The sequence below is a fragment of the Cavia porcellus genome, unplaced genomic scaffold (genome assembly GCF_034190915.1).
Source record: "Cavia porcellus strain 051 isolate PalLab524CR breed Dunkin Hartley unplaced genomic scaffold, mCavPor4.1 scaffold_26, whole genome shotgun sequence".
NCBI classification, from domain to species: domain Eukaryota; kingdom Metazoa; phylum Chordata; class Mammalia; order Rodentia; family Caviidae; genus Cavia; species Cavia porcellus.
Genome location: NW_026947509.1, coordinates 10,937,881 through 10,963,455, shown reverse-complemented (window position 1 = coordinate 10,963,455; position 25,575 = coordinate 10,937,881). Strand labels below are relative to the sequence as shown.

The following is a 25,575-nucleotide window of genomic DNA, read 5'->3' as shown; positions in this document are numbered from 1 at the left end:
AAATAGATATATCAAAGCTTTTTTTTGCCAAACCAGCCAGAACTGAAGAAACGTAAGGGAACTTTGAGGAATACATTTATATTATGATTAGATTTCAACACTAGTATATGGAAAATTCCTCAAGTCTGGAGAAAAGGGTATCACAGAGTCAGCAGGTCTTTCTTTCTTTTTATTGTCTTTTTGAGACAAGGTTTCAGTGTGCAGTTCAGGCTGGCCTCAAACTTGCAGCAATCTTCCTGCTTCAGCCTTCTGAGTGCTGGGATTACAGGCGTGAAACACTATGCCCAGCTAAGTCAGCAGGTCTTCAGAGTGTGTGTGCTCGAACTGTGGGTTCACAGGACGTACTTAGATATTATTAAGAGTTTCTGGCTAGTAACATGACAGGTTTTTGACTTTTTTGGACTATTTTTTAATGTCAAAGCATTCTAGTCATGAAATAGAACTACTTTACATATTGCTGAATTTTCCCTAACAGTTTGCTGCGGTACACATGGGTGAGTTTGTATCAGTCATTTCAACAGGCGATTCATTGTTTTTTGAGTCTATTCTTGTTTCATTACTTCAACTTTGCACTTCTCATCAGCAGCTTTTCTAACAGCAGGAGCAGTGTGTGAGTCTCACTGTCTGCCTCTGTGAGCTGGGGGACAGCTCATGGTGGGGGGCAAGTGTCATCACAAGAGCAGCCTTCCTTTCATAGATGAGAAGGAAACAAGCCCACATGCAGTTTACCCAGGAATGGGCAGAGTGGGTGCTGGACAGATAGGGGTGAAGCCTTGGGCCAGGTGGCTGGTCATGAACCTGCACGGCCTTCTCTGATTAAGAATATCATAAACACTGAAGATGAAGGCTGGACATTTTGCATGGAATTTATTCATTCTATTTTTGATAATCACAGAAGGACTCTAGTCTTTAAAGTGTGTAGAATATTCCTAGCAAGGAAGAAAAGGTGAAATTTCAATGTGTTAAAATTTAGTTGCATCAAGAAAGGGTTCGTCTTCCTGGTAAATACCATGCCCAGGGCCTTGTACATAGGTGGCACCTCCTGAATGTTTACCTGTGTTGAGTCACAGTTGGGACAGAGGGAGAAAGATGGGAGCTTGTGGCGAGGATGTGCTGTTTGGGGACAAGTGCTTGGCAGAGGCTGGACGCCATTTCCTGTAACGTAATGAGAGAGGCCTTCAGTTCTTGAAGAATAACATGCATTCCTCTTCTGTGTTATGATGACAGGCTATTGAAGATCAAAATGATGGCTGTGCCTTAAAAGAATTGGAAGAAAATACTTCAGAAATTACGGAAGAAACACCACAGCAGGACAATCACCAGATATGTGAAGAGGCTGTCCGGCAGGACCTCCATGTAGAGACTGAGGTGGCCTCTGGGACCCTGCCTGTTACACCTGGAGCTGGGGAAAGGCCCTCAGAAACCAGTGATGGGGCAGCAGCAGGAGACAAAAGCCAGGGCTGTCTCGAGCACACTCCTGAGCTCTTGTCTTGTGACTCTCATGCTTTAGTACCCATGGAGTTTGTGGAGAATCACGTGTCCATCCAGCATCTCCAGCTGCAGGTCAAGGAGACAGTGAATGAGAATCTGAGATTGTGTCATGCTGTAGAGGACCAGGACAGAAAAGTTCAAAGTTTGCTAAGTGAAATAAAAGACTTAGGTGCAAAACTTGAGTCGCAGGAACTACAACTAAAGACCAAGATTGAAATATGCTTACAATTGGAAAGAATAGTCGAGGAACTCCAGAAAGAAAAATGTGACTTAACTGAAAGACTGGAAGCCTTCTTGTGTGCTGGCCAGGAATTAGGCCCGAGTATAGAGACTTCCCAGACCCTCAGTTCTAATTTAGAAATGGGCACCAATGAATCCTCAGAGGAAGTAGTTGAAGAGAACGTCACCAAGGTGGATGAGAACTGGAAGGAGCGATTTCTCCACCTGGAAGATGAGCTGGACAGGATCAAGGCTGAGAACGCAAGAGCTGAATGTCGCGCCCTTGCCCTGGAAACCGATTTGGAGGTGGCTCAAACTGAGAAGCTGTGTCTGGAAAAAGAAAATGAAAATAATCAGAAAGCGATTGTCCGCCTTGAAGAAGAACTCTCTGTGGCCACAAGCGAGAGAAAACACCTTGATGGAGAATTAGAGGCTATGAAAAAAGAAAACCAAACCCTGACCCAGATGGGTGAGATCATGAAGGAGAAAGTCCAGGTGCTAGAGGCTGAGATCAGGGACAAAGCGGCTGGCCTTGAGGCTCTGTCCTCACAGGTGAGCCAGCTGTTGGAGGACAAAGGTGACCTGCAGGAGCGGCTGCAGAGGTTGGAAGGGGACTCCCAGGCACTGTCTTCCGCAGTGCAGGAGCTGGAAAGCCAAGTCAGACAATTGGAGGAGGAGAAGGCATCATTGGTCAGGGAGGCTAAAAGCCTGGAGGCCAGACTGAGGGAGTTGGAACAGGAAAGGCTGATTGAGTCCAGAGCCCTGGAGGTGGCACGTCTGGAGAAGGATAAGTTTGCAGAGCGACTCTGCTCCACCCAGGAGGAGGTGCACCAGCTGCGGGAGGGCATGGAGAAGCTGCGTGTGCGCATTGAGGCTGACGAGAAGCGGCAGCTCGACGTCCTGCAAAAGCTGCGAGGAAGTGAGAGGGAGAACGATGTGCTCCGGGACAAGGTGGAGGGTCTCCAGCGGGAGCTGCAGATGTCCGAGGAGAACCAAGAGCTGGTGATCCTGGACGCCGAGAACGCCAAAGCTGAGGTGGAGATCCTCAGAGCACAGGTGGAGGAAGTGGGTGAGAGCCTGCGAGATTCCCAAGCAGACCTTGCCGTGCTCAGGTCGGAGAAGGGAGATCTGGCCAAGCAGCTGCAGGAGAAGCAGGGTCACGTGGAGGAATTAGAGGCGCTGGTCTCCTCGCTTAGAAGTCTGGTAGAAGAGAAGGAGCGGGCCAGAGTGCAGATGCAAGAAGACTCAAAAACGATGGTGGAGACAATTCAGGCGCAATTGAGAGAGCTGACTGAGGAGGTGGCAGCCTCGTGTGAGGACCACGGGACCCCAGAGGCCAGGGAAGAGAACCTGGACACCCCAGGGAGCGAAGTGGCACGGTTGAGGGGCCACATCGGGAGGCTCAGAGCCTGTGTGGAAGCTGATCGCAAGGAGCAGCTTCAGGTCCTAGAGCAGCTGAAGGAAAGCCAGTGTCGCGAGGACTTGCTGAAAGGCAGAGTTGAGGGTCTTGAAAGGGAGCTGGAGCTGTCGGGGAGAGACCTAGAACAGGCAGTTCGTGAGGCCGAGAATTCCAGAGCCGAGGTGCAGACACTCAAAGCAGAAGTCCAGGAGCTATCCCAACACCTCAGAGACCTGGAAGCCGATCTTGTTAACATAAAGTCTGAAAAAGAAAAGCTGACTAAGGGCCTGCGAGAAGAGCAAGCGCAGGTGTCTGAATTAGAAATCTTAAACTCTTCATTGGAAAAACGGTTGCAAGAGAAAGAGGACCAGAAAGTTCAGATGCGAGAGGAATCTGAAACTGCAATGCACATGCTTCAAGCGCAAATAAAACTGCTGACTGAGAGGACAGCTCTGTCCAGTGACCTGGAGGCCTGCAAGATCAAGGAGCAGACCCTGAGCAGTCAAGTGGATTCTCTTGAGCTGGAGAAGGCTCAGTTGCTTCGGGACCTCGAGACCAAGGAGCAGACCCTGAGCAGTCAAGTGGATTCTCTTGAGCTGGAGAAGGCTCAGTTGCTCCAGGACCTCGAGACCAAGGAGCAGACCCTGAGCAGTCAAGTGGATTCTCTTGAGCTGGAGAAGGCTCAGTTGCTCCAGGACCTCGAGACCAAGGAGCAGACCCTGAGCAGTCAAGTAGATTCTCTTGAGCTGGAGAAGGCTCAGTTGCTCCGGGACCTCGAGACCAAGGAGCAGACCCTGAGCAGTCGAGTGGATTCTCTTGAGCTGGAGAAGGCTCAGTTGCTCCAGGACCTCGAGGAAGCCAAACATAATTATATTGTTTTGCAATCTTCTGTGAACAGCCTCATGCAGGAAGCTGAAAACAGCAAGCAGAAACTAGAGGAGAAGGAGGAGGAGCTCAGTTGGCTGAAAGGTCAAGTTCAAGACCGGGAGCAGCTCGCCTCCAAGCTGGCGCAGGTGGAAGGCGAGCAGCAGCGCTGGCAGGAGCAGAAAGCGGCACTGGGGACTCTGGCTGTGGAGCTGGAGCAGAAGGTCCAAGAGCTGCAGTCCAAGAACCACGCCTTGCAGGACTCCTTTGAGGTGTTGCAGAATTCGTGCAAGGAGCTGGAGAGTGAGCTCACATCGACAAGAGGGGAAAACACGTCCTTGGTTGAAAAAGTGAGTGGCCTTATATTGGTTTATATTTAAATATGTGGTTGGGGAGTAAAATTTCTCCAAATATGATGCCTACTGGGTGGCACGGAACTTGGAAAGGTGTTAGGTTTGTGGGGATGTGGCGCTCCCTTCTGGGGAAGCTTGGTGCCTTGCATGCCTCTGATTCTTCCAGCTCCCTTATTTTGGAGTAGCTTCCCCGGACCCAGTTGAGGACCCATTAGAGACCATAGTGATACTACTTAGGGTTGGAGGTGATCCTCTCCCTTGCTCCTTTTTACTTTTTAGAGAAATTACTTTTAAAGATACTGATATGGTTGTAGCCCAAAGCACACAGGGATCGTGGAGCATGTTTGTCTGGGGGCTCTGTGCCTGGAGACCCTTCTTTAATGCCCCTTTCTTTTTTTACACTGCTCTTTTGTTTGCTAATGGCCAAAGGGGAGTTCTGCCTTCCGAGAGGCTGAATGAGTCCAAATTATTTACCTATTGTTCTGGGAAAGTGATTCCTTCTTTTTTTTTTTTTTTTTTTGTCTTTTTCATTTTTATCGGTACCAGGGATCGAACTCACGACCACCTGCTTGCAAGGCAGGTGCTTATGCCGCTGAGCTAAACCCCCAGCCCCGTGATTCCTTCTTATAAAATCTTTACTCAACAAAGAATAAAAAAAATGAATATCAAAAACTATAATTCACCCTAACTGTTGTACACCTTGCAAGAGAGAACAGTTAGCCGAGAGGCTGAGATAAACTGCACCACGTGGCTTCAACTGCAAGGGGCAAATGCGGGCAGCAGAACCTTTGCAGGTTTGTACTGAGCATAGCTCTGCTGGGGGTGGAGGTTGAGACCCAGGAACTGATAATCAAAAGTACTGCCTCATAAATTATTCTCTGGTATTCAGTTAAAATTAATAACACATGTGTGGGAGTTTTTGACTTCTCCTTAGTACTGTCCTTTAGATCTCTACTGAGAAGCGAAGGCAGGCTTACTGGCAGGTTTGAAAGATACCTTGCACAAACAGGGGAAGGGTGCATTAGCCAGGAGGCCACTGTTTTGTTACTGGAGGCCACGGTCAGTGTCAGGAAAGGCTGCCCCAGAGGTGTTACTGTGAGTGAAACAGAGCCCCAAAGCAGCTGCTAATGAACTCTGAATTACAGGTAAGCACCTTGACTGCCAGGGAGGCTGAGCTGCAGGGGAAAGTGCAGGATATGGCACAGAAGACAACGAAGCTAGAAGAAGAATACAGCGGAGAGAAAACTAGGCTCACGGAAAAGTTAAATGCGCTGTTGGAAGAAGTAAAGAGCAGCAAAGTAAGTTTCTCTGTTGTAGCTTCGTAGCCGGCAGCTAATTCAGTGTGCGCACTCCTGGATGGCTTTTGTAAGACCTGAAAGGTGCTGAACTGTTCTTAGCTTTTGAACCAAAGTAATCCCGGGCTTGTGTTGTGCTCAGACTTAAGAGCGTTTAGTGCCATCATGAGCCTCCGAGCCATGGCCATGATCTTAGGAGCCAGGATGGATGCTTGTGATGCTAAGGACAGATGGTGACACCACAGGTGTGTCAGGGAAGTGTAGGAAGCCGAGTGTGGGGTCTCTGCATCCTCGGATGTCATGTTTATGATGTATGCTTCTTTATTTCATAGCTGCTTTTCCTTATGCCGTATAAAAGGAGATTCCAGGTTTTCAGGGGGTTTCTTGGTTTTGCAGGCAGACCACCTAAAATATGTAGATAAGCTGAAGAAGGAAAATGAACGTGCTCTTGGGAAAATAAAGTTGTTGCTCAAATCCTGCAAACAGCTGGAAGAGGAGAAGAAAATGTTGCAGAAAGAGCTGTCTCAGTTAGAAGCGGCGCAGAAGCAAAATACAGGTGGGTGCGGCAGTGGGAAGGCTGGCTACCTCAGACAGCTTCCCGTTAGTGCAAGAGCACACCTAGGTGTGCGTGCAGAGGAGCTATTTTTAGAGCTGTGTTGTGAGCCTGTTTTCAGTAGCTCTTCACTTTCCAGTTTCTGAGTGTGTGGCTTTGCTTGGGCTCCCTCCCTGTAGGACTTTGAACAAAGCCTGGTTTTGCAGAGGAGTTGTTTCATCTTCTTCAAAACTTGAAAACACTCCAGTGCCACCTTTTTTTCATTGTTTGTTGTTTTTCTTTCTTTGTGTTTTTGAGATAGGGTCTTGCTATGTCATTCAGGCTGGCCTTAAATGTACTAGGTAGCCCCAGGTGGCCTCGAACTCACAGTGGTCCTCCTGCCTCAGCCTCCCGCGTGCTGGCATTATAGGCATGCATCACTATGCCTGGCAGGTGTTGCCTTTTGCCTGTGAGCCTGTAAGAAGAGTTTTTCACGTTCAGGTCCATTGAAGTGTAGTCTCTTCGTTACAGGCGGGTTGACCTTTAATGACATTGCTAACTTGTGAGTAGCTGGTTCTGACCTGGCCCAGCCTCATGGGTCAACTAAGAAGGTGCAGGGAACTAAATTTTGGGGTCTGTAAGCAAAATTTAAAAATCTGAGAGATACCTCTCCTTGTGTGCACTCCCAAAGGGACAGGCTCCCCTGGGGGGGGGGTGTGACAGCGGCTGGCATGAGTGGCTGCCATGCGCCATAGCTTGACAGGGCCATCAGCTGTGTCTCTGTTTTGGAGTAAGTTGGAATTTTGGAGATTTTTTTTTTTCCCCGATAGATTTAAAGCCACCCATGTCAGATAATGACTAAAGCTTCATATTGTTTCCCCAAACTCCTGTTCTCCAGGACTCCAGTGCCACTAGGACTTCCCCTGTCACTGGGTCCCATGGGTCCCTACAGCTGTACAACAGAGATCTGACTTCTGTTGTTCATTTGCTTATTGTGGAAAGAATGGATGGGTGAAAAGAAGGTAGACATGTTTACTTATTTCAACTCGTGTATCTCCTTCCTCAAGGAAGTTTAACAGGTTGACTGACAAAGGAGGTAGAGATAGGGGTGGATTTTATTTAAGTGACTCCCCAAGAATTCGTACCCGGATATGATACATGCCAAAATGAGAGTCCTCTGGACTCTAACACAAACAGATAATTCTCCCGAATCGGTCTGGTAAGGTGGGGAGCAGGGCTCTGAGATGCTCCCTGCCTAGTGCCAGGAGCAGCCTCCAATTGCATGTATGTGTCACTGTCTTCGGGACAGGTGCTGCTTTGGAGGCTGAGGTGGAGGAGCTCACGACCGAGATCAGAGAGCTAAAAGAAGCTCTTGAAGAAAAAGCCAAGGAAGCCGACGAGTACCTGGATAAGTACTGCTCCCTGCTGATCAGCCATGAGAAGTTAGAGCGAGCCAAGGAAATGTTAGAAACGCAGGTCACTCGCCTGAGTTCTCAGCCAGCTAAGCTCGATCCCAGTGGTTCACCTCTGGCAAGTTTGGTCACGCCAGGGCCATCTGCAGTCCCTTCGGCTGGTGAAAGGAAGATGTCATCTGGCCGAAGTAAAGCTGCTGGCAAGAGGCAGAGGTCCAGTGGGGCCTGGGAGAGCGGAGGAGGACTGACGCCTGCCACTCTTGAGACCTTTCCGAAAAAAAGTCGGAAAGCAATCAGAAGTGGTAGCCCCCACCCTGATCAGGATGAAGAAGAGTTCGAGCCTGAAGGACTCCCCGAAGTTGTAAAGAAAGGTATACGTACTTTGAAAACAGTATCCCAGGCCCCGGCTGCAGCTCTGTGATAGAGCATGTCCCTAGCGTGTGTGAGAGTTTTGTCCCCAGCTCTGCAAAACAGCAAAAAACCCTGAAAATTACACATTTTTGGGGGGGAACTTTTATATAATTATTCACATATTAAAAAAATAGAAACACTGACTTCTTAGAGTTTTGGATTATTGTGCAGTAAATCTAGCTAACCTTCCTGAAAAAATGACTAGGATTAATTCCTCATGACCCATTGCAGAGAAGAGCTGGGGGCTTTGAAAAATCATTGGCGGAAACCTGCTTAGAATTTGATATTTCTTCAGGGACTCCCCACTGTCTTGGTTACTTTTCTCTTATTTGCTGAGGGAAAATACTTGATGCCCAGAATGAAGGAAGGAAAGATTTTTTTAGCTAATAGTTCGTGGAGATTTCAGGTCATACTCAGCTGGCACCAAAGCAGGTTGGCGTGGCTAAGTGGCTGCCCATTCATGGCAGCAGCCAGTAACCAGTGAAAGCCCAAAACGTGAAAGCCCACCTCCTTCCTCCCCTATGCTGTATGCCAGTTACCTGCCCCGGGCAGGTGCAGCACCAGGCAATGAGCCAATCACAAACACTAGACTCGGTCACCCCCATGACTGCATGAGGCTTTGGGGGACATGTAAACAAACCAGCACGCCGCTCTCCCTTGTGTCTGATCCAGACAGTGGGTGAGGAGGACACTGGGCCTGAGGCTGGTGCCACTGAACACGCTTTTTATTTTTCATGTTTTTTTAAACTCAGTGCTGGCCTAGGTGCGGCCATGGGATGCAGGTCTGGCCAAAGAACCACCTGTTACTGGTGGTGGTGTTCAGAGGTTAGAAATTTCCATAGCAGTCAAATTGGCAACATCTGGGCACATAGATGTTCTCTCTCTGGGTTTAGTCTTATTTTATTACTGAAGCAGGGTTGCACAGAAGTCCTCCTCCCACAGTCAAAACTCTGTCCTTGCTGTAGACCGCTGGAAACATGGTCCTGAGTAATTGTAGCGAAGAGTCAGCTCTCTCCTTCTGATGGGTGACTTTTATTTGTAAAGGCATAAAAAGAGCCACTGCCTCAGCCCTGAGTACCTCTCGGGAGTGCAGTGCGCTGTCTCTTATTCTTCGTGGGGTGGTGGCCTTTTCTCCTTGTTGTCCCTGTCTGCTGTCTGGAAGAAGCTGACACAAGCCAGAGGCGTGGTCACTCTCGGAAGGCCAGGCTGCCTCTACCTTGCCCTGCGGCTGAGTGGCTGCCTGAACACTGGTATTGTTCTCCCTTTCCTCCCTTGAAGTATTAGCTGGCTTTTTGGATTTTTTTTCCACGTTGCCCTCTTTCTCTCTTTTTTTCTTCCCCCAATCCAGATTTTATAATAATGTCTGCTGGTGTTTTTTGATTTTAGAATATTGCAAGCTAGAATATCCACATAGGAGCAGCAAAAGAAAACTTTTTTGGTGCATCCCGCTACCTCTCCCCTCTTTTCCCATGTAGTTCTTTGTCTCTAAAAAGAGAAAACGTGGTAGTAATTCGCTGGAGTTGGTGACTTCCAGGGAAACTGAAGTGTAGTGCCCGGCCCCAGGGCTGGAAGAAAGTATTTGGAGTTACCTTGTGTGTGTTAAGACTTTGCCAAATGCGATGGTCTTGCCGCTGTGTGTGGAATTGCACCCGGCGGCCTTGACAGCCAGTGTCTTTGCCTGCAGGATTTGCTGACATCCCCTCCGGAAAGACCAGCCCCTATGTCCTGCGGAGGACCACCATGGCCACCAGGACCAGCCCTCGCCTGGCTGCACAGAAGTCTGTCCTATCTCCTCAGAGTGTGGGCAAAGAAAATCTTGCAAAGTCCCCCAAACCGACAGCTGGTGGCAGCAGATCTCAAAAGGTAAACTCTAGTGAACATTGGGTTCCAGTCTGTGACCCAGGAAGTTCCAGGGGGGTCCAGGCTTGTGTCCTACTCTGTGTCACCCCAACTCCGCAGCCCTCCAAGGCCGACCTCCTCCCTGACATGGTGTAGATGAGTTGGGGTGGGGGGGAAGAGAGTTCCAGGGTCCTGTGACAGGAGCTCATCCTCGCCTTGCCAGTGAATTCACTGGTGTGACAGTGCAGAGGAGCTGTCAGGAGGCTCTCGGGGTTTGAGGGTGGGTTCCCCTGCACCCATGGCTGTGTTTTCAAACTTCCCATTCTCATCTGCCCCCAGCTACCGAGTCTTCTTGCGACACTGTTTGCTTTCTGGAGAAAGCACTGTGTTGGTAGATAGCTAAAGGAAGAGCTGTTTCCTGGGTTTCTCTGTTGAGCTTTTTGAGGATACGGCATGATCTTTGTGACCTGTGGTACTTTATATTTGTCTTTTTTTTCTTTTTTTTTGGTACCAGGGATCAAACTCATGCTTGCAAAACAGATGCTTATGCCACCGAGCTAAATCCCCAGCCTTGTGTACTTTATAGACAGCCCAGAAAACGCTGTGTAGCACACAGAGAGCATTGCCTAACAGAGTGTTACTCCTATTTCTATAAACCAGACCGGCAGCTGCTGTTTTCGTATGCAGGCGTCAGAAAGAGCCGGGTCTGAGGTCCTGGGATAGATGCACCCCTTCCAGATGAGTGATTAGGAGTCATTCTTGCCCCTTAGCGAACTAGTGTCCATTCCTGTGTGTCTGCTGCATACGCATTCTACTTACCTCGTGTTGTGAGCTCTCAGCCAGCGGTGTCTCAGTCACTTTTCCTCCTGCTGGGACGAATACCTGACACCCACAACTTAGGAAAGGAGAGGTTCGTTCTGGCTCCTTTTCAGTCTGTAGTTGGCTGGCTCTGAGGCAGGAGGGTCCGGCACAGGGTCTGGCAGAGGAGAGGTGCCCATGGCATGGGGACAGGAAGTAGTGAGTGAAGGAAGGGACTGGAGAGGAAGGGGAGCCCTTCCTGGGTGCTTGTTCGGGGACCCACTTCTCGTAACCAGATCCGGCCTCTGTACAGCACATTGTCTGTACCTCCCCCTAGTGCAGTCTCAGAATCCCTCCCTGTGAGCCCATTTTAGATTTAAACTGCAGTAGTGGTTATTTTAAGAATGAAGAAAGTGAGACTTGTAAAGATGCAGCATCCCAGGGTTACTGCCTCCTCTCTCTGTGTCACAGTCTTGCTCTTGCTGCAGTGCCAGTGCCTCAAACTGGGGACTGTGGGAATATTGTTGGAAATTGCTAGAGAGGCTTTAAGAAGCTTTAAAATTTTGCTTGTCAGAGTTTTATGTGATCTGAGAACCTAGAACTAGCAAAAAAAAAAAAAAGCTTTTTTAAGTGTAATAATTCTTACATAAGTTTGTTCCTCATTGGAATTTTGCATGCCAAAATGCAGATGTGTTGGTGATTAGTTGTATGAAAACCAAAACACATTTGCATATTGATTTTGTTTTGTTTTGCTTTGTTTTGATTGATGTGGAAGAGTTATACACAAGTGATAGCTCTGATACATATTATACGGAAATGAATAGGGGCGAGGAAAGCCTTAAGGTTTTCTTTCAGCCTTTGAAGTGGGGCCTCCGTGACTAGACTTAGAAATACTGCACCATTTGTGTATGTTTTTCTCCTTTTCTCCTTTTGGTTTCGCTTGTGGCTCCTCCAGCAGTGCAGTACTGAAGAATGTAGCGGAGTGGGTCCTGAGTTGCCAGTGACCATGAGGAAAACTATGTAAGGCAGCTTGTGCTTCTAAAGGTTGACACTTCAAAGCCCGACCTCAACCTGGTCACACAATGCCACTGAGCTGCTCTGCATGGGTCAGGCTCGGACTCCTGGGGGGGACCAGGTCGCCTCCTGGGTGGGTGGCCAGGAGCCTCCCTCAGCCCTCTGTGTGAGAAGTGATATCCATTCCTGTAGGTCTGATATTTCCGGAGAGCAAAGGAAGAATCCATTGCTCCCTTAAACCATGACACTTAGCTAGCATTTTCCACGTCTCTTGTCTACTGTGACTTCCTTTCGTGTCACCTGTCTTCTGCATTGTAGGTAGCTGATTGTGTCTGTGGATTCACCTATGTCCGGTACCAGGATTGATGTCCACAAATCCACAGATAGCGTAGTTGTGACTGTTGTCTTAGGTGACCACAGACTTTAGATGTTTGTGAAGGCGTCTTAGGAAATCATCTTATTGGATCCTCTAGATCACCACACAGCTCATTTTTTCTTTTTCTTTTCTTTTTTTTTTTTTATTTTTTTTTATTTTTTAATTTTTATTTAAGGAGAAAAGAAAAGAAAGAAAAAAAAACAGTGAAGGGGTACAAGTTATACAGATTTACAGAATAAAAAAATGCGCAGTAGGAAATCACTAGTTAATGGATTACATATTGCCATCTTAGAAATAATTGTTCAAGTCACAAAATTAAAGCTTGTAGAGTGGACATTCCACCAATGATACTGCAAACAGTTCTGTTCAATGATCCAATAAAACTCTGTGATATCGTTTTCTATCTTATACTTTTAAATATACATGCAGTTATATAGTTTAGAGCACTTTCTTTTCCTCTCTTTTGTACAGTGACTATTACACATTTTGGGTTTCATTGCTCCCATGGTTCTTGTTGCTTTTTTGGAAGAGAGTAAAACCAAATGTGACATAACAGAACAGAATCGGTCAAGTCAAAAGGGTGGACATAATAGATAATATAAAAACATAATACAAGGTGATCAACAATGGTTACCCTAATGCCTCCCGCTATTTCTAATAGAATTGCCTATATCATTAGTTGTAATACAATTGAACAAAACCGTAAAGAATAAAACCGACAAAACCAAAACATTGGAGACATTGTAGGTCTTCAAAAGTAGATAAAAGTCAACGAGAATGGGCGTTATAATGAATCTCATTATCTTCTCAGCTGATGCCTAAACTTTCGAACCTGATACTATCCAGCAAAACAGAATATAGGAACCTCAGTCAAAAACAAGATGGTGAGAGTAATACAGGGCTTCAAATCGAGATAATAGAAAGTCAAAGTGGGTTACTATATTATATCCTGCTATATTTTTCCCTGTAATTAAATGGGTAAAAATAAAAAAGTAAATAATGGAGTGGAGATTGAGAAAAAAAGAGGGCATAACAGCGAAACAGGGCAGATCAAAACATAACCATTTAAGCAGAATAGTGTTTCACCACCAGCTAATCCTGACCCAAAAATAGTTACCATATTGACTCCCTCCCTGAAGTCCTTGAGTACAACTTCATATACTGTAGCATTAAGTATATCAAAACAATGTAAATCCATTTAAGAGAATAACAGCATTATAGAGTATTTAGAATCGACTAACAGAAAATGAACAATGGTCTCTGTATAATCTCCTTGTCTTTAAAAGGTTTTTTTCTTATACTATTGTACATAGTAAAATCCAATAAGATACAACCTGTTTAGACCATTGGAGACAGAAGAACAAAAGCTAGATGAGACTTCAAAACAAGATGGTACTAAATCAGCATTACCTATTAAGATGTCATTTTCTCCAAAAAAAGCTGTTCCTATCATCCAATCTTCTCTGTCTCATTTCTGTTGAGCTCTTTTTCTGTCAGTAGCTGTCAGTTTGTCTTCTTCGTTTTGGTCTCTGCTCTATTCGTTGTGGCCTCCCCGCCCCTATTTCTGGGTTCTTTGTATTTTTCTTTTTTTAGAATATCCTGCAATACTTTCTGTAGGGTTGGATTGGTGGTTGCAAATTCCCCCAGTTCCTCTTTATCTTGGAAGCACCTCGTTTTTCCATCAATTTCCAGGGACAGTTGTGCAGGATATCTCAATCTTGGCTGTAGATTATTATCTTTCAAAGCTTGAATTATTTCTCCCCATGCTCTTCGAGATTTGATGGTTTGTGAAGAGAAATCTGCTGTAATTTTGATGGGTCTTCCCTTGTAAGTGATCTGTTTCTTGTCTCTTACAGCTTTTAATATTCTCTTCTTGTATTGAATTTCTGGAATTTTTATTATTATATGCCTGGGTGTTTCTCTATTAGGGTTGTAGGTAGCTGGGGTCCTGTATGCCTCATACATTTGAGTATCTTTACCTTTTGCTAAATTAGGAAAATTCTCCTGGATTATTTCTGTGAGTAGCTTTTGTAGTTCACTTGTTTGTGTCCCTACTTCTTCTTTTATGTTCTTAATCCTTAAGTTATGGCTCCTCTTATCATCTTCTTGTCTTTGTATTATTGCTGTGTGTTTCTTTGTTATTTTTAAGAAGTTTTTCATTTCATTCTCCCATGTTTCAAGTCTGCCCTCCAATTCAGATAGTCTGTCCTTAGTTTCTTTCAAGCTGTTATGCCAGTCTTGGGTATACTTCTTGATTTCTTGATAGTCCCTTTGCACCTGCTTCACATACTCAATGCTTTCTCTGTTTTCTCCATCAAGCAATTCTCCCCTCTTTTTCTGTTCTTCCACTCCACCATCTGCTTTTTCCTGGGTGGTGCTTAGCATTTCTCTAACTATTCTGCATACTTCTAGCTTCAGGTCATTGATAACTTCATTCCTGAATTGGTCTATGAGGCTCTCTAAATGGCGCTTAATGTATATTGGTACAGTGTCCACTATTGCCTGATTCTCAGGATTGGGGGTCGAGGAGCCTTTTTTGTTGCTTCCCTTCCCCATATTTTCTGTTCCTTATAAAATGTAATCTTACACAGGAGGCCCGGCTTCCCTGCCTGTCAGCTACAGCTTGATCTAATTGCGCTGGCTAGTTGTTCCAGCTCACCGCTGCGCCCCAGGGAGTTGCGGAGGAGGCAGCCTACGCGGAAGTCGGTCGCTCCTCCGGGCCACCGTCAGGCTCTGGGATCTGGGCTAGGCCAGCCTAGGGGGTCCGCGAGCAGCGTCCCTCCGGCCAGGCACCTTTCACCAATCCCGTCCGAGAGGGAACCGTGCGGCTGCAGTTGCCACCGCGCCCTGTTCTTACAGGACTGCCCGCGCCCAGAAAATCCTCCGCTGGAGTCAGACTGCGGTAGGGAGTCAGTTCCTCGCTCACCTCGCCTCCAGTCAGCCTTCCTTCCTGTCCGTCGCGTTTCCGACTCCGTTCCCGAGCTCGGCGGTCGCGTCTCTCCTTGCTGAGCCGCTGTGGAGGTGGCCGGCCGCCGTGCGGCAGGAAATCCAAGCCGCGGTTTCCAATGGCGCGGAGTCGAGCCTCCACACCGAGATTTTTCTGTTCCTATTTTAGCGCCAGGACTGTATTCCAAGTTGGATTCTCTCAGCCCAGTTCGTTCCTGAGTCAGGAGAGCATATCTCTACTGGTTCGTATCTCCTTAGTCCGCATCATTCCTGGCCTCTGAGCCGAGCCTTTAGAGAGCGTTCAGTAGTTGCTGTTGTCTGTCCGCCATGTTCTCCAGAGTGTCTTTCTTTTTCTTTTCCAGTGAGGAATTGCTGGTAAAAGTGGTTTGCCTGTGGCGTTCAGAGTTATTATCTAGTAGAAAGAGCTTTGCACACTAGGGGGCCTGCTCAGCCCGCTTCTGAGCATGCTGGTGCCCAGTGGTAACCATGGTTTCCTGCAGGTTTGAAATTACTCTGAAACCTCACCCTGGCAGTGAACGGAGGGGGTCTGCTTGGAAGGAGGCAGCCGAGACTATGTGATTAGATTCAATTCTTCAAAACCTGGACTTGTAATTTGCAGTTTGATCCAACATTTTCTGAGTTACCCAGCAAAATGCTTACCTCATCCATGAAGTATATTTCATCATTTAGCTTTAAACCTTTGGAGCAAGGTGGTGTTTTTCTAAAGCAGTGGGTTAGACACCCAGGGCTTTTTGGGTTGAGGAAAAATACTATGTTTTTCAGTTTTTATTTTTTATTTGTGTGTGTTTGCAGTGCATGATGATTACATTCCTTGTATGGAGTTGGTTCATGTATATAACATATCTTAATTCCTTTTTCTCCCTTTCCCCAATCCCATTTTCCTCTTGGATCTCTTCCCTTTTGCAAAAGATCTTTCTCCCTTTTTTCTATGATTTGTTTCTTATTTTGCTCTTCATTTACCCTTCGAGTCTCTTATATAAGAGAAACCGTACAGTATTTAAGCTCATGCATCTGATACATTTCCCTGAACATTGTGGTCTCAAGGTGCTTCCATTTTCCTTTGAATAATTCAGTTTATGAGACACTCAGGCTTGTGAGCTCTTTCCTAACCGGCTGGGTGTTGAGAGAGATGATTCTGTAGGTCACTTAGTGACATCAGGTAAGCTCAAAGCAGCTGGGAAATGGGTAAATGCAGACAGGCTGTGGCTCATTCTCTGTTTATTATGTCCCTGGGACAAACATACCCAGGAACTGTCGTGATGTAGAGTCGATCTGCTGTACTTAGCCCCTAAACAGTAAAGCCTGGCTCGGATGGTGGTGCATAGTATAGTGTTGGTCAGTGGTTTTGGGGAACTTGCACTTCCTTCTGCTAGTGGGGTTCGTTTTCACCGAGACACCCACATCTTTGCTGTCTGCTCTCTGGGTGGCTGAGATATCATTGGTAAGGCAGGGTGTGGACCACTTTCTAACAGACTCAATGCCTGCTGGGTTTGACCTTGCTGATTGACCAAGGCGGGAATCAAATCCATGGTTTAAACTCTGATCAGCGTACAGTTTCCTCAGCTCAGTGTCAGAGAAATTGATTCTGACACGGAAAAACCAGTGAGCGTACATTAGGAATTTAATTGAGATTAAGAAAAAATCTTCCTGGCCCAATTCATTATTTATGTGATCTCTCTCTCTCTCTCTTTCTCTTTTTGATGAACCTAAAAATTTGACACTTCAGCATCTGTAGCATTCAAGGGAAACACTTGTCTTTGGAAGCACTATTTTTCTCAAATAAATAAAAAATACAATAGTACCAGGAAAGCTGTGTATTTCCTTCGGCTTGCCGTGGGTGGAATTTCCCACTAACCCCTGTCCCTTCGAGGTTATTCCTTTTCAGAATCCTGCCCAGGACTTGAGACCAAAGCAGCAAACCGACCAGGGAGCTGGTGTGTTAGCCAGATTCCCTAGGTCATGTGTAATGAAACGGCTTCAGGGCCTTCGAAAGCCACGTGTTCTTTATAAAGAATGTAAATGGGAGAATCAGTTTTGTTCTCTGCTTGTGTTTGAAGGAGGTCCTTGCAAGTCTATTGCTCGGGGAAGGTATCTTTCCCCAGAACCTGCACTCAACACCTGTCTGCCCTGGTTAAGAGTGCTTCTTCTTTTTCTTTTCTGTTTATTTACTTCGCCACTTGTTTTCTGAGATAGGGTCCTGCTATGTGGGCCTCAAACTCCTGCCTCAGCCTCAGCCTCCCAAGTAGCTGGGACTGCAGCTGCCACCCTGCTTCCCTCTTTTTCTTTAAAAGATCTTGAGTGCTTTACTCCTGCTTTTGCCTTTGCAGTGTGGACGTTTTCTTTTTTCTGCTTTTCATTTTACCATTTATTGTCACTGCTTTGTAATCATTCATTTATTCCTTCATGAAACTGGATCTAACGATACCTCAAGCATCAACTCAGATAAAATTCCATTTTATTCCTCCTGTATACTTAAAGATATCTTAAGTGTTCTATTCATTTTTAACTTTACTAATTTTAGTGTACTTCTTTCCAGACTTACAGGACATATCCACAAGCCTGTGGAACCTCCTCCACATACTAAACCAAAGTATTCTGTATTCGCATCTGTAATCCTATATTCCATCCCCAGTAACTTAGAGGGGGTAAAGCACTAATATTTTCTATCCTAATGCTAGCTATCATTCGTAGTCTTCATTTATCAAAACAGTGAAGTCTAACATTTCATCCTTTGAGTGAATGCCTCTCTGAATTCCAGTAGTTAAGTTTAGTTGCTTTAAAATGGATCAGAGACCAACCGATATAATACCCATTTACTGTCTTCGTCAACTAACCCTGATTATGTATTTCTATTAATTTTAACCTTTATACCCTTAACGACCCTACTACAAAATAAACTACTAACATGATGAGTCTTTGTAGTGTAAGTGTTAATGTGGTCTTATAAACCAAAACTGGGGCTTCAAAACCAAAACAAGAAGCTCCGAGCTCTATCATCTGCACCCAGAGCTGTAATTCTAATGAAACTATTTCTTCACCAATGCATTCATATTCTGTACCATTTTATAAACTTAATCTGTACTCTTCTTTACCTTATATACTTTGTGCATTATTGCATTGTAACAAATATCATCCATGTGTTGTGCTACATAAAACATACGTTATCAACATTAAAATAACAGCCCTATGCTTATATGCCAGTACGTAAAACTGGGACAATATATGACCATTAACTTACTAAAAAGCTGCCTGCTGTACCAGTCTCACTAAGTCACTAAGTTGCCCGGGCTGGACTCCAAACAGAAACATGATATGAAGAGTATGATTAAAATACTTTTAATATGAGGGCCAGGTCCTGGGTCTTTTAAAGGTTGTAACAGTAGTTTCTACCTGATGTAGTATCACTGACTTGATTTCTACTCAATTTGCATGACAGGGTTCACTGGGGTAAACAAGCAGCTTTGGATGAGGAATTTCTCCAACATTTCCTCTACGGTCTAGTGTATTGTGGGCATTAGGGATGCACAGTAAACCCCAACAGGTACTTTGTTCCAAAGAGTTGATCTTCTGGTCTAAAAATGCCACATGTGGCTTCAAAAGCTAGTGTGACCATCAGAAGTGACAAAAAGAATCTGATGTCCCGTTAGAGATTGTGTTCCCCATCCTATGCTGTCCTCTGTTAGCTGGGGGCCTGTTCTCAGGAAAGGCAATAATAAAGTCATGTACAGGTTCCTAACTTGATGATACAGTGCTTGCTTTTCATGTCGTGAACATGTACCTGATTTCAGGCCCTGACCAAGGTGTGTGTATTGCAGGTCAAGTTTCGACAGAAGAGCCCAGCGGGGTTTGCAGAGCCCACCGTGAAGCCTGTCTCTGCTGGCTACCCTCCAGGAAGGAGCACCACCCACAGTCCCAGGGACGGCCCCAAAACCAGGGGCAGCCTGCTTATCCCCACCCTGGACGCCAGGCCTGACCCCCCGAACAGCGAGAATTGTCGGGTCCAATGAAGGGAGCCCTGCTTCAGGACCCCAGAGAGGTGACAGCGGTGGACAGAGTGACAGAGAAATGTCCAAGGACGTTTCTTCATCAGGGAGCACGTTCGCACTCCGGAGCAAACGCCTCTGGGATCTCAGTACATTTTCCCCCTTAGCGTCCCAGGTGTAAAGGGACAAATTTGCAAGCACTGATCCTCAGGGCCCTCCCCTGTGGGCCTCTACCATAATGTAAATAGTCCTGTGTAAAGCTTTCTGGTGTGTTACCATTGAAAGGCAAGAACTGTGACAACTTCTGTTTGCGTGCGGATTCTACATGTTTTAAACTTTCACTTGGCAATTTCTAGCAAAACTGAAACCCTCCTTTATAATCTTTCCTCTGTGTATGCAGTGTCAGACATGCAATCATTTTCGATTGGAAGTTTCTTTGAGCTGAGTGAAATGAAGGAAAAGCCTGTTTCATGTGTCACTGCTGCTTCTAGAACCTGTACATATGTGTGTGCTTTTTCCAGTTCATTGTTAGACGTGTACCGTGTTATACTTTCTGTCATGTTTTGTCCTTAAGACCGTTTTATTTCTTTGGTGTGCATTTTCTTATCTGGTGATATAGTATTAAAACAAGGCCTTTTTTTTTCTAATAAAAAATCACTTTTTTCTTTGTAAAAATGTTTCCTAAATACAAAAGGTATTATGAATATTGGCACCATTTCTTGTTAGTGGGGACAGCCTCTTATGAAAGCAAAAATGCTTGAGCAGATGACAGAGATGTTTGAAATATCCAATATTAGTATATTTAGTGAACAAATTTAGTTATATTAAAAGACACAATTTAGAATGTTGATTGTAAAGATTATTTGAGAACAAGACACGTCTAACCAGTGCTTCGTATGTTGTATATTCTGTTAAGTCACCTTAGCCAGGATGCAAGTATGCGATACCTCCCAGCTCTTTGTATCGATAGTATTTTCAAAATATGCAGGCATAATGTACCATATTGAATCCCAAAACACTTGAACAAACCCTCACGTCCTTGGAGCAGGGTAAAAAAGTTTTTCAGGATCTGATTTATTAAAAGATAATTTGTTCTTGGCTTTCAAGTTAAGACTGATGCTTGGACCTTGCTAAACATCATTTTATAATTTAAAATCCTGCTTTGTAGGGAGGCCTCTGTCATTGGATAATGTTCAAGTCTAGTGAGCTGTTCAGTATTCTCTTCTTGAAAGCAATTTTCGCTTTGCTCTTAATTCTTCAGTCACTCCGAGTTGAGGTCAGTGCAGACCCTTATCGTAAATTGTCCCAAGGTTGTCACATGCCTGGGATGGAGACTGGGCAGGCTGGCTGCTGGGACAGTTCACCCCACGCCTGGCTGGGCAGTTCCTTGGAGGGATCCCTGTGTTTTCATAGGTGTGACTGCCATTGTTCCTGCTTTTGCTACTTCTGTGTCTGAACGCAGTGGTTGGACCCCTTGCAGAGTGCAGACTCCACCAAGGCAACCAGGAGATGAGAGAGAAGCTTCTAATGGGAGCAGCTAAGGAGAGGGAGTGTTAGGCTCACTCTCAAAGCAGAGCCTCTGCCAGAACCAAGCAAGCAAGGAGCTGCTGGTGGGGAAACTCACACGCATGCTCATATGGAAGCACTGTCCGGGCTCCATGTGGGCATATCCCCAAGCATGGCCAGTTTCATCTCATGCTCCTTCATAGCTTGTTCAAAAATAGCAGACCGAAAGTCCCAGGTGGAGATGTTAGCATTATACTGTAATATGTGACACTGCTTTATGTCACCCAGAAGAGGGGCTGGGTGGCTTTGGCTGGTTTAAACTGGTGCCGTGTAGTCTTTTTTCTGTAGGACGTCATCTAAAATTAACAAGTAGGTTGGAACCATCATTTAAAGGGGTATCAGATCTTTCCCTGAAATGATAGATGTGTGCCTGTAAAAGGACCTGCCTAGTGGCTAATGCTTTTATTTTTATAATTGTAGGACCTTGTTCAAAATCTTTATTTAAAAATAAACATTGATTATTCTTTTCCTCAAGCTGTCAGTACTTGTGATTCTATTAGCTGAGCCTGACACGAGATGAAAAATAACTACACTGCATCCCCTGCTCCCAGTTGCTTTCTAAAGTGGTTGAGTCACAAGACCCCAGCTGGCAAATCACATGGTGAAAGAGACCGGATCCAGAAACCAGGAATCCGGTTCTCATCTGTTTATCAAGGGCTGGATTGAAATGGTGCTTCTTCCTCAAACATTCTGTAGGAATTGGCAGTCCCTGTTGTAGTCAGGGGTTGTGAGGACAGTTACAACCAGGACACAGAATTTGTAATGTTTTATGATGGTCACAAGAAAGTGCAGGAAATCTGTCCGCAACACTAAAGACTCAGAATATTCAGCCAAGGGCCTGGATCCCACAGCAGTGTCCTGCATGAGTCCAGATGAAGACCTAGAGCCCATGACAATGCCTCCAATGAGTCCAACTGAAGGTCCAGAGCCTTATACAGATCTGCTGGGAAGGCCCAAGGTCAGTGGTGGAAGCCAGAAAGTCTATGCCAGTGGGGTGAAGGAGCTGTGCCAGAAGGTTGAGGGTTCTACCCTGGAGCTGAGAAGTCATGCTCGTAATAAAGACCAGGGCTTCCCTGAAGTGTACCACAACCATCCTCAGTGACACGGAGGTTCTGAGCTCCTCTAACGATGTGACAGTCAAACACACACCAAAAGCCAGTGTGACAAGCTTCTGGGGATTAAACAGCACACATCTTCCTCTCTGGAGCCAGGAAGCAATGCTCGATGTAAGGACAGAGCTCCCCCAATGTGAACCACAGCCACTCTCACCAACAAGGTCCCAAGCTCCTCTGATGATAATGGTCAAACTCAATATATTGAGTTCGTCATGATCAGTTCCTCCAGAACCAATGGCTCGAACCAATATTTAAGAGAACCCACACCACCCTGCTCTGCTCTCCACATCTCTATTTGTGCTGGCAACTTTCCTCAGGTGGCCATCTACGCTCAGCACCACGCTGATGTAGTTCAGCTGGCATTAAGTTGACCATCAGTTTTTAATCCATAGCAGCCTCTTTGTGTTATTGGTAGTTGTCAGAACTGACTGCATCTTTAATACGAGGGAAGTAAAAACTAATATTTAAATGCAGCCTGATTTGTTAAGAGTTAACCCTTCTCTTCTGTCTACCTCCCTGCATGTCTTTGAGGTTTTTGCTTTTTCTTATTTGACCTCCATTTATTTGTTCTCTTGGAATTTTCAAATTGTAAGGTGTGTTCAGATTTGGGAAGAACTTAGGGTTCTTTCCAAGAGGTCTGGGAGGGTCCCCCTCCTCCACTTCCCTAATGTTTTGATTCTGTCGTGGGCCTCTATCTGATTTCAGGTTCACCTACTCAGAACATTGATGGTTATTTTAGAATTTCCTAGTTCTTCCCCAATCCCTTGGGCTACGGCAGCACATCATGAGAAAGGTTAGCAGCCAAGCCATGGTGAGTTCTTTCAAGTCCTAGGTTTATTGCACTAGTCGGAAGTTGGGTTGATCACTAGTGTGGTTTGCATTCCCTTGTGGATAGAGATGCAGTGGTTTCTCCCAAGTGCCTGGAATTGGTAACCACTGTGGCTCATCCCAACTTCTGTTCACCTAAGCGGCCTTTGCTTTGGAGGAAGGGGTTCCAGAAGAAGTTGGCCGTTGTCATCAGAAAAACCTGAGGAGCTAAAGCTTGTGTCTTCCCCAGTACAACTGTGACTTGAGTGTCCCTACTTACTGAGCTGTGGCTCCCAGATCGGGGGAGATATGGTTCAATAATTATAAAGTGCAAAGCGAGGATTCTCTTCATGGGATGCGAGATGAAAGGAGCTGAGAGCTGAAGTATTTGTCCAGGATATGGCAGAAGTGAGGTTTGAGCTCTGCTTCATAAACGTGGACCTGTTCCTGTTTGTCTTCAAGGTCCTTCTGACAATGTCCACACGACAGACGACAGAAGCAGCCACCTCTGAGCAACGGGACACCCTGAAGTCTGCATGATGACATCTGATCTGTGTTGCCGATACTGAATTTTCAGAATATAAAAGAGATCAGCTATAAATTTCAACTCAAAGAATTGTAGCTACTAAAAAGGCTTAAGCATTATTAAATAAAGGTAAATCTTTTTAAAGAGTCTGTATTGGAAAACCAAAGTCTGAAGATTTGTAAGGCTTTGACTGCACAAATTTAGTATTATGTGACATTACAGGTGAAAGCTGGTGGTCAGAATGCCCTGATTCCCCCTTTGATGTTGAGTAAATTACTTCTTTGTGCTCAAGTTTAGCTCATTGGTAAAATTGGGTATAATAATAATACCTCTAAGAGTCCTCATAGAGATTAAATTGGCTAATTGTTTCATACTTAACTGTCCTTATGAATTTGTGCTTTGTAAAATATTACTCAGTATACAGTTATTGCATGAATAGTTTTAAAAAGTATTGCAGGTTAAAACTTAGATAAGTCTGTTCTTCCGACACAATGCACTAATTTCAGGTCAATTTCTGTCCTACAAAATTCTCACCAATCTCATCGCCATGAATACTTATTTTTCAAATAACGTTAATCACTGTAGATTTGTACATCTTGTTCAATTACTGGTCATTTGCTTTAGATGGCTTTTTGTTTATTTGGCTCATTAAAAAGACCCAACGAAAACAATTACAGCGATTTTACTGACAAATGAGTTATGGTCCCAGAGTTCCAAGATAAATTGGTTGTTTGCAATTCAGACTACATTGCTTTAGAGAAATAAAATCACAAATTGTGCCTACATCCAAGCCCAGAAAGCCAACTTAGCTCATAAGATGTCAAAAAGGCAATTAGATTTGTTTCAACTACTCAAAGCCTCCATTTGTAGCATGGTTTCTCTGGCACAATCTATTTTAAGAGTGAAGTTTTCTGAAGCTCCTTTTCCTAACCCTGAACTATTTTTCCAGGGTGGCTCACTCTGTGATAGGGAAGAGCAGTTGTCGGTGGTGGTGGTGGTGGTGGTGGTGCTCAGGACAGAGTTAGGATGTAATGTCCTGTCTGACACCTCTCAGACAGCAGCGGCTCCTTGTCTAAAGAGAAAGTGATGGCGTTGTGTTGGCTCAGTGCTGTATGCAGGTGAGCACAAGTACAGCTTTGTAAACTTCACTTTCAGATTTTGTTCCAGCCCACAAATTCCCCACCAGCCTCCATCCCCAGAATCCAAATCAGCAGATGGGTAAGATTACTATACGCCTTTCCTTCTTCTCTAGGATATCATCTCAATGAGCAGAGGGTAGTGTGTAAAAATACATTCGCCAAAGCAAGCACTTGCATTTGGTATTAAATAATCCTGGGAAGTCTCAAGAAGAGACTTAAGTGGGTTAAGTTTGTGTCAGGACAACTCAGGGTGCTGTGGTCTCGAACTCCCCACTCAGAGCTGGTTGTATTTTACCACCCACTTGTCTGATGGGAGTAAAAGGGACTTAGTCCACTAAGAAGCAACTGCAGGTCTGGTGGGCTCCTTTCAGAATTCCATTTTGAACAGAGTGGGGGACGTTTTCTTCAGGTAGGGATTAAAGTAGGAAAATTTGCTTTATTTTACTTCATCTAACCTGTGGATGTAGTTGGAGCCATGGCAGTCAGATTCCCACCAAAAAGTCTATTATTGTGAGCACAGGGGGAATTTTACTTCTAGCTTTGTTTCTTCCAATGCTGCCTTTGCAAGGGGTAGGAGAATGGGCAGCCTTCCAGGAACAGGCCATGTAGAGAACGGTGGGATGGATAGTTCTGAGTTTTAGGTTTGCTGGATGTTGAAGTCGCAGCTGCGTTATCTAACAGAGTCTCTCCTGGCCTGGTGCCCATCCCTCCTGCTGGACCTTGACCCTGGGGCAGGCCATGTGAGGGCATGCTTTGTCCTGGAAGCTGTGTTTGTTGCTTCAATGGTCATCTTCTTGGACTTAAGCCAACAGAGGGCAGGGAGGGTGCCCTGGGTGAACCCACAGTGCTTTGCTCCCTGCGTGCTAATTATGCACAGCCCCTATTCTGTTCCTACACATTGACCTGGCAGCGACCTTCCTTGGACGTGCGGGGAGGAAGAGATGTGTCCCTGCTCTGATTGGATCATAGGCAGGGTGAGTGCCAAGACCATTTTTCTTCTGAAATAGCTGAGGCTTGGAGCAGACAGGTGAGCTCCATCTTGATTTTGCCCAGCTGTGTTTTCAGAGGTTGGATACTCAGACTGTGAGACAATCAGAGACTTCTTTCCATGAGCGGTTATCAGGTGCTCTCAGATATGCACAGACCCTGTTTTCACGGCACAACTAACAAACAGGATGCCTGACATTCCTAGAATTCAAAACAGGTTTTTAGTGGGAAGATTCCCTGCAAATCCCACCTACCGATCTGTTGTGATAAAAACCACAAACTCAAATTAGCAGCCTAAATCTTGTCCAATAGGTGTGATGAATTTAGGTCTTTTTTACCTTTGAATGTGTCATAAGCACAGTAGGAAAAGTGTGCTTTTGTTGTTGTGGAAGAGTCTCATGCACAGATTGTCATCAGTGAAGAGATGCTACAATGCTGCTTGACCTCAGCATAGCCATTTGGAGAAGTTATCCACACACAGG

At 45.4% G+C, this 25,575-nt stretch overlaps 1 protein-coding gene across 7 annotated transcripts in view; it reads left to right on the top strand.

Moving 5' to 3' along the window:
* The window catches only part of Cenpf (centromere protein F), a 55,456-nt gene extending 34,463 nt beyond the window's left edge, over positions 1 to 20,993 (top strand). For all 7 annotated transcript variants that reach the window (XM_063236721.1, XM_063236719.1, XM_063236720.1 and 4 more), the window contains 6 exons: positions 1,228 to 4,323; positions 5,472 to 5,624; positions 6,018 to 6,177; positions 7,463 to 7,936; positions 9,661 to 9,839; positions 18,786 to 20,993. In XM_063236721.1, the coding sequence (XP_063092791.1) occupies positions 1,228 to 4,323; positions 5,472 to 5,624; positions 6,018 to 6,177; positions 7,463 to 7,936; positions 9,661 to 9,839; positions 18,786 to 18,977 (4,254 nt within the window). In that variant the 3' untranslated portion in view covers positions 18,978 to 20,993. The remainder of the gene's footprint in view (positions 1 to 1,227; positions 4,324 to 5,471; positions 5,625 to 6,017; positions 6,178 to 7,462; positions 7,937 to 9,660; positions 9,840 to 18,785) is intronic.
* The last annotated feature ends 4,582 nt before the right edge of the window (positions 20,994 to 25,575 follow it).